Source organism: Salvia hispanica, chromosome 1, assembly GCF_023119035.1.
Source record: "Salvia hispanica cultivar TCC Black 2014 chromosome 1, UniMelb_Shisp_WGS_1.0, whole genome shotgun sequence".
NCBI classification, from domain to species: Eukaryota; Viridiplantae; Streptophyta; class Magnoliopsida; order Lamiales; family Lamiaceae; genus Salvia; species Salvia hispanica.
Window position 1 is genome coordinate 21,422,072 of NC_062965.1, and position 9,148 is coordinate 21,431,219.

The 9,148-nt window shown below is 38.9% G+C and overlaps 1 protein-coding gene across 1 annotated transcript; it reads left to right on the top strand.

The window, feature by feature from the left end:
* Positions 1–2,366: 2,366 nt before the first annotated feature.
* LOC125211908 (receptor-like protein 7) lies at positions 2,367–4,636 on the top strand. The gene is made up of 2 exons (XM_048111873.1): positions 2,367–3,079; positions 3,206–4,636. Exons 1-2 carry the CDS (start codon positions 2,388–2,390, stop codon positions 3,927–3,929), a joined length of 1,416 nt encoding a protein of 471 aa, XP_047967830.1. The 5' UTR covers positions 2,367–2,387; the 3' UTR covers positions 3,930–4,636.
* The last annotated feature ends 4,512 nt before the right edge of the window (positions 4,637–9,148 follow it).

The following is a 9,148-nucleotide window of genomic DNA, read 5'->3' on the forward strand; positions in this document are numbered from 1 at the left end:
CTAGATGGTGCGAATCTTTCAACAGTAGCGGTGGCTGACTTGTTCTCCAATTTTCCATTTCTGACCACCTTGACTCTTCGTGACTACAGTTTGAAGGGTTCTATACCATCCACCTTTGCTAACCTAACTGAGCTGATTCATGTGAATTTGGAATCTAACTTCTTGACAGGCTCACTCTCTTCTATGTTGTTCAAACGTCTTTCCAATCTCATTCATCTAGATCTGAGTTTCAATTCATTCTCTGGTAACATCCCCCATTCTCTTTTTGCTATCCCATCATTGTTGGAACTTTATCTTAGTCACAACCAATTCAATGGCACTTTTCAACTCGACAACTTTCAAAGCCTTCCCAATCTCACATTGCTTTATCTATCCGGAAATAGCTTGTTAGTAGATGTAGGCAACGTCAATTCGAGTGTAATTTTATTGAACAATGAGGTAAATTTTGTGTCCAAATATCAAAACTTCTAAATGTTATTCTTAAATTGAGACGGACTTTTACGGAAAAATGTGACTGTTAAACTGGGACATCAGAAAAGAAGAACACTGTTACAAATACAACTAATTTAAAATAAAACATGTCATCCAACACTTGATGGTGAATGGTATCCCCAATTATGGAACATTACCGTTTGTATTCAGAAATTAATCCACCTTCTAATTTCTACTTTTACTTGTATATTGAAATGAGTAATTAATTTTGAAATATACTCACTCCGTCTCAATATAAGCTCGTTTTCCTTTTTCGGACGCATAACTCAAAATAGCCCATTCAAAAGACCTTATCTGTTGCACTTGTATTTAATTCAGCCCATTCAAAATATGGCCCAGCCCATAAGATGAATAGGTCCATTAACGTTTTGGGCGCAAATAACCATTTTTATATCACTCCTTTCTGTATGTAATTTTAGTTATGTTTAGATGAAAGAATCTTTTCAATTATTTATTGTTAATATTTTTGAATTACGTTTAGACTATTTTTCAAGTTATGTAGATATTTTTATTAGATTTATCCAGCAGTAATTATTTTCGCACCTATTTTCAGTTTATGAGACTCAAAAATGGCGGACAGAGGGAGTGATATTTTATGAAAAAAAAACAATTAATTGTAAAACACACAAGATAGGAATTAATCACTTTTTTATTTAGTGACTATCATAATCGAGTGCTGCTTTTATTTCTTTAAGCAAAGTAACTTTCTTTTATTGACTAAATAATGTCTCTTTTGATAGTTAATGGGGTAGCTTTATTGACTAAATAATCTCTCTTTTAAAAGTTAAGTCTTTTTTATCAAATATTAAGCTAGTTATGTTCACACCTTTTATTGAAAAGGCCAATTGGGGTAGACCATCTAACTGCATTAATTGTATCGAGTTGTGTTGCCAATTTTGACTCGTATTTACTTTTCAATATTACTTAGGACTAGCTCATTTGTTTTAGGTTGATTGATATTCAATTTGTTAAATCCAAACACTCGATCTCGCTACGAGATCAAGTTAATTATAATTGATTAATTAGATATTTAATTAGTTATATTTATAATTAATAACGTTCAATTATAACTAAATAAAATCAACGCAAACTTTCCATGAAAAGACCTACTCTCCATCCCATCATAAATGTCACACTTTCCTTTTTAGTTTGTCCCACAAAATATGTAACGTTTCCATTTTTAGAAAAAACACTATCTCAGATTAATATAAATATACTATTTTCTTTCTCTACCTAACACACAAAACCACATATCCTAAAGTCTCGTACCATTCTCCAAGTATGTCATCTATTATAGGACGGAGGGAGTATTATTGAGGGTCGTACACCTTTAATTTTAGAATAAAAACCATTTCTTTAGATTATGTCCACACAAACTTCTTTATGTCTTTGTACAAACATTGTCAGGGAACCCATTATTTGTCCTAAAACACTTCATGACATACTGTAGCTTAAGCAATATGGTAAATCTTTAATGTTAAAAGCAAATAAACACACTGGGATGTATAAAAAAAAAGCAGCAATACGTGTTTGATAAAATTCCTAAAAATAAATAAATAAATTCCTCATTAACTATATATAGTGATAATTGAATTTTGTTAAACTTGGCAAGCAGGGGAAATTATTATTTCTGAAGTCCATAAAATAATGGGTCCTTTTTCTTAAAAAAACATGTGGAGACTTTATTAGAAAAAGGCTATCAATAATTGATTCCTTTTACATGTATTTATTGATTCACTTTACATGTATATTGAAGAGAGTAATTAATTTCTAAAGTATATTAACTTTGTTGATTATCTCAATATAAGCTCGTTTTGCTATTTATAGCCACTTGTACCTAATCTTCATTTGCTCACACCAAAAATAAATAAAAAAGATCAATATCTTCTTTCACAATGCTTCCAAAGCTGTTATTCATTTTCATACTAATTTCATCCTTCATTTTCACTGCTCATTCTTATAATAACAAATGTCTTCGCCATCAGAAAACCTTGTTGCTTCAACTCAGCGATGAGTTGAGCTTCGATTCTATTCTTTCAACAAAGCTGGTGCGATGGAATGAAACTGTTGAGTGTTGCAAGTGGCACGGTGTTGAATGTGATGCTTCTGGAAACGTCGTTAGTTTGCAGCTCGATGATGAGGCCATTTCCGGTGGAATTGGGGATTCGTCGAGTCTCTTCAGATTTAAATATCTGCAGAAACATAACCTTGCCTACAATGGTTTCAACTACACTCATCATCCCATTCCAAAAGGTATTGGAAATTTCACTTATTTGACACACTTGAATTTGTCATCTTCTAGTTTTGGTGGACAGGTTCCGGTTGAAATTTCATCGTTGAAGAGACTGGTTAGTCTCGATATCTCCAACTATTATAGTTCGACACCTGGAGAGTGTCTAAGTCTTGAGTATCCAAATTTGGAAATGCTTGTTGGAAATCTAACAGAGCTTAGAGAGCTCAATCTTGATGGTGTCAATATCACTTCTTCAGATGAAAGGCAAAAATGGAGCCACATTGTTTCATCACATTTACCCAACCTCACCACTTTGAGCTTTCGTCTTTGTTCTCTTTCCGGCCCTTTAGCAAGGTCGTTTTGGCAACTCCATTCCCTTTCTATTCTTCGACTAGATCATAATAATCTTTCAACATTAGCGGTTCCGGACTTGTTTGCAAATTTTCCATGTCTGACCACCTTAAGTCTTGGTAACTGCAGTTTGAAGGGTTCTATACCATCCACCTTTGCTAACCTAACCGAGCTGATTCATGTCGATTTGGGAAATAACTTATTGACAGGCTCACTTCCTTCTACGTTGTTCGAAGGTCTTTCCAAGCTGGCTTATTTATATTTGAGATTTAATTCATTCTATGGTAACATTCCCCACTCTCTATATGCTCTTCCTTCATTGTTGGAACTTGATCTTTGTTACAACCAATTTAGTGGCACTTTTCAACTCGACAACTTTCAAAGCTTTCCCAATCTCACATTGCTTGATCTGTCTGGGAATAGCTTATCAATTGATGCAGACAATGTCAATTCGATTTCATATGGAGATCTCCAATTAAAACGGTTATACTTAGCATCATGTAATTTGTCCAATTTTCCTGATTTCATCAAAGATTTGGATGTGCAATATTTGGATCTCTCAAACAATAGCATTGCAGGGGAGATACCTAGTTGGATTTGGGGAACACAACTTATAGCTCTATACCTCAGATATAATCTTCTAACAGATTTTCAAAAGCCTTACCATATTCCTCCTTCTCTTGGACTCCTATACTTGGACTCTAACCAGCTCAGGGCCGAGTTACAGCTGCTCATACCACTTGAATCTGAACTCTGGTTATTGACTTTTGCTAATAATAGTTTAAGTGGATCAATTCCAACATCCCTTTGCAAAGCCACAGCCCACAAACCTTGTTTATCTTTCTTTCTCTAAAAATAACTTAAGTGGCAGCATACCCCCTTGCCTACTTGAAAATGTTCAGTGGCTTGATCTGAATCAAAACAACATTGAAAACATACCAGATATATCTTCTATGGATTGTAAGCTACAACATTTGGCGCTTAACAATAATAATTTACAAGGGAAGATCCCAAAATCTCTCAAAAGTTGCATGTCGTTGGAGGTCATGGATGTTGGGAATAACAGCATCAACGATACGTTCCCGTGCATGCTATCATCCTCATTGAGAGTTCTTATTTTGCACTCCAACAGTTTCCATGGTGAAGTGACATGTAACATGAATTGGTCTGTAACAGCCCGCTTTCCTAGGGTACAATAAATGCGGCGACTGCTACCAAAACGGACTCAAAGAAATGAATGAAGGCTAGGGTTTCAATTAAAGAGTGTTGACCAAAAGATTTGAAAGAACTATCAGAGTGTTTAAAGCAATAACTTAACCTCGAAACTCGAATAAAAAGGAAGGTGTAATAAATGACGTAAAAAAATCAAGAGTATGACATAGTTTTCCAAGATAAAACCACAAGATAGTCTAAAGCCTCTGACTCGAAAGAAGAGTGCAACCTATCCGAAATAAGCATAAGTGTATCAAACTCAGCGGAAAACGACCAAGAGAAAGAATAGCTATGTATGAAGACACAACTACGTCAGATATCCATCTTAATTAATTATCATGCTCAACACCCGCCACCGCTCGTCATCGTTCAACCTGCACATAAGGAAAACACATGCAGGGCTGAGTATTTTGAAATACTCAGTGAACTCGTTGCCAAAACATTTTACAAGTTATGCCACCCTTACCAAGTGAACTCGAGTTTTACAATTTATCAAAATAAAATATCATCGAGTATCACAAAATATTTTCATAGATTGGCCAATCAAAATAACTCCCCATTTCCTCATCAAATTCCACATCCACATATCACAATCTTTCCATGGTGCGACGAAAGCGTGGCCACGCTTTTCGCCCACGAGACCGGCCGACTAGCTAGGACGGCTCCCGATCCCCTCGTGTACACAGCCTGGTAGGGTTTGCGGCCCATACTCAGACCCGAATTCGTATATCATATCCATAGCCCTATAGCCCAATGGAGCGAACTCACAAACTAGGCATCAGGCACACAATCTCACAATAAAACAGACATAGGCATGGCATAACAGTTAAACCACCCTTATAGCTCCGATAATTATCTTTGACTAAATAAAAGAGAGTTTTTGAGAGTAAAGCCCACCTCGACTGCTTAGATTTCAAGTAGTTTCGCTTTTTCCGTTATCTGGCTTCGCAACCGAGGTTTCACCTTTAAATTCACATAGGCACATATTCACAAATTAGGTTCAATTATGACTCTTAACTTATGCATGTCTCGTTACTTCCCTCTTTCCCATCGATTCACCTTAATCTTCATAACTTATAATTCTAAGTCACACTCATCATAAATTACTAATTTCAAGTCACGCTTAGCTTACATATATTTCTTAGCATCTCAACCCTAGATCTATCATCATATGTCATACAAAAGTATTTAGCCATCAAGCACACACTACACAACACACACTCACACGCATAACACACACACACGGCACACACACCTCACACACTCTCGGCACACACACACACACACACACATGTTCCCATATCCCTTCTTATCCCTTTTTCACTCAATTAATATGCATGAAGGTTCAAGAACACCGATTAAATCGGTTGGAAGAAAAAGAAAAGAAGGGGTAGAAGAAGAACAACATAACTCTTAAGCAAAAATACCTTTTTAGAGAAAATCAATCGGTAGAAATAAGGTAGAGACTTGGTTCTTCAATATCCTCGGATTAAACTTCGATTTCTTCTCAAAAGATGAAGGATTTATGGAGTAAAGTGGAAGAAAATTGAGAGAGTATGAAGAAGAAGAGAGGGGGACGAAAATATGAGGGGGGCGAAAATAATGAACTAGGGTTGGGGTCTTGGCTCTTATTTATAGAGTCCAATAAGATCTTTAGAATATTTGGTAAGATTCTATTCTCCACAATTAAATAAATAAATATTATGGAGTAGGGAAGAAGAATTAACAAAAATAGAATAGGGCACAAAGCATGGGATTTTCGAAAATTATGGCTTCTAATTAGCCAAGATTTCGTTTGGTATTTTTCCGGAGTAGAATAAAATATCACGGAGCAAAATAAATAAAATAAAAGAATTCTCCCAAATCTTGGAATTAAAAAGAGGCGTGTACTTTGCTTGATATATAAGGAATTGGATTTCTTTATTAACTAAAATAATATATGGCATAATCTTTTGAGCTATGGAAAGATTTGGTAGAATATTTAAATTCTAGGTATGGAAAGAAATCAAATAAGAAGTCAAATAAAATAACTCCTTTCCTTCTACATGTGATTTTCGAAAATCACAAAATAATAGTGGCTAGTATTTTTGGAAATTTTCTCTAATATTCTCACTCACCCTTAATCAAATAATTCATCTCATAAATTAATTAATCACATATGCCACATCATAATAGTCAACAAATTTGACTTTTCAAACTTCTCAATCAAATAAACTCATGTAATAAATTCACTTATCAAATAATTCACATCTTCCACGGCATCAAAAATAAATTCTAGGGCTCTAAAATTAGGGTTCGAAAATTCGGGGTGTTACATCCTACCACACTTAAAAGAAATTTCGTCCCGAAATTTGGTACCTTTACGGAAAGAGTTCCGGGTATAGTTCCATCATCTTATCCTCAAGCTCCCACGTGACTTCCTCGGGCCCGTGGTTTCTCCATTGTATTTTTACGAAGGCAGTGGTTTTATTTCTCGAGGTTTGGACCTTTCGATCTAAGATTATCCGGGGTTGCTCCTCGTAGCTCAGATCCGGGCTTACAGCAATATCCTCGTAACGAAACACATGCTTCGGATCAACACGTACTTCCGCAACTGCGACACATGGAAAACGTTGTGCATGCTCCCAAGGCTTGGGGTAGCGCCAATCGGTACGCAACGGGTCCTACTCTTTCTAAGATTTCGTAAGGTTCGATAAATCGTGGCTTCAACTTTCCCTTAACACCGAAACGTATTATCCCTTTCGACGGGGATACCTTGAGAAAAACTTTATCATCGGTTTGAAATTGTAAGTCGGTTCGTCGGACGTTGGCGTATGACTTTTGTCTGTCCCTGGCTTCCTTCATTCTCGCGCGGATTTGTCGAACGATTTCGACTATTTCTTCGACTGCATCGAGTCCAAGCGCTCTTCGTTCGCCAACTTCATCCCAGTAGAGCGGAGATCTACACTTTCTACCATAAAGTGCTTCGTATGGCGCCATGCCGATCGTTGCTTGAAAGTTGTTGTAGGCGAACTCGATCAAAGGGAGTGCGGTCTCCCAACTTCCGCCTCTGTCGAGCACCACGGCTCCTAACATATCCTTGAGAGTTAGTATCGTCCTCTCGGATTGTCCATCGGACTGTGGGTGAAAAGCGGTGCTAAAGTTTAAGCGTGTTCCAAGCTCGCGTTGTAGACTAACCCAAAATTTTGAGGTAAACTTCGGGTCACGATCAGACGTAATTGTCACACATGGGACTCGTGGATGTAGATCCGAGCTAACCTATCCGATCCATGGGTTACGGGGATGGGTATGAAATGCGCACTATTGGTAAGTCGATCGATGATCACCCAGATCGCGGTGTTCCCTTTAAGGGTCTTTGGTAATGCAGTCACGAAGTCCATAGCGATGTGCTCCCATTTCCACTCGGGTATCTCAAGCGGTTGTAGTTTCCCGTACGGTCGTTGGTGTAAGGCTTTCACCTGTTGGCAGGCTAAGCAGCGCTCCACGAAAGTTGCGACATCTCTCTTCATGCCGTTCCACCAAAAGGACTTCTTCAGACCCTGGTACATCTTTGTGCTCCCGGGGTGAGCAGTGTATGGGGTTTTGTGGGTTTCGCTCATGATCTCGTTCCTAAGTCCCACGTCGTTGGGCACGCACAGTCTCCCTTCAAAGGTGAGAGCGTTGTCGGAAGCCTCGCTAAAACCTCCGGATTCACCGGTTCTTACTTTGACATCGAATCTCCTCCAATCTCACGTCTAGCCGTTGTGCTGCAATGATCCTCGTCCTTAGATCAGGTTCTATTACTAACGCGGCGATTCGGCCTTCTACGGTTTCGGGTGTTCTAACTACTTCTATCCGCAACTTACTCAACTCTCGTACTAAGCCTTCCTCTTCGGTTAGAAAAACAGCGAGTTGCGAATGGTCTCTACGGCTTAAAGCATCTGCTACTACGTTTGTCTTGTCGGGGTGGTAGTCGATGCCACAATCGTAGTCCTTCACTAGCTCGAGTCATCTCCGTTGTCGCATGTTCAGGTTCTTCTGCTCGGAAAAGTACTTCAAATTCTTATGGTCCGTAAAGATTTCACACCTAACTTCGTAGAGACTGTGCCTCCAAATCTTTAGGACATGCACTACCGTGGCTAACTCTAAATCGTGGGTGGGGTAGTTCGACTCGTGCGGTTTTAATTATCGTGACACGTAGGCGGTCACCTTGTCGTTCTGCATCAATACGCATCCTAATCCGACCTTCGAGGCGTCGGTGTAAGCTACGTAGTTCACTCCAAGCTTTGGTACAACTAACACTGGTGCGGTGGTCAGCTTTTTCTTCCTTAGCGTCTCCAGTGCGATTCGTAGGTGCTCCGCGTGCTCCTTCTCGTCCTTCGAGTGGACTAAGATATCATCTATGAACACTAAGACGTGGAAAAACTCGGTTCATCAGGTCCATAGATACGGTTGGGGCGTTGGCTAGACCGAACGGCATCACGACGAACTTATAGTGACCATATCTCGTGCAAATAGCGGTCTTTGGTATATCCTCCTTGCGAACCTTCAGCTGGTGGTATCCGGATTTTAAGTCCACCTTTGAAAACACGCCGGCTCCTCGGAGTTGATCAACAGGTCATCTTTCCTTTTTTTTTTTTTTTTTTTTTTTGTTTTTAAGGGTCAATTTGTTCAATGGTGCCTAAGGACACAGGTGCGGCTCCTGGTTCGAGATCGGTCGTGAATTCTAGTTGTCGATCTGGCGGCGGTCCTGGTAACGCTTCGGGGAAAACGTCGGGAAGAATCTCGTACGGCAGCAACGTCTTCAATCCTTCTTTCCTCCTTCTCCTCTCCGTTGAGATAGACAAGGTAGGCGGGGCGTCCTTTCTTTATCATCGCGGT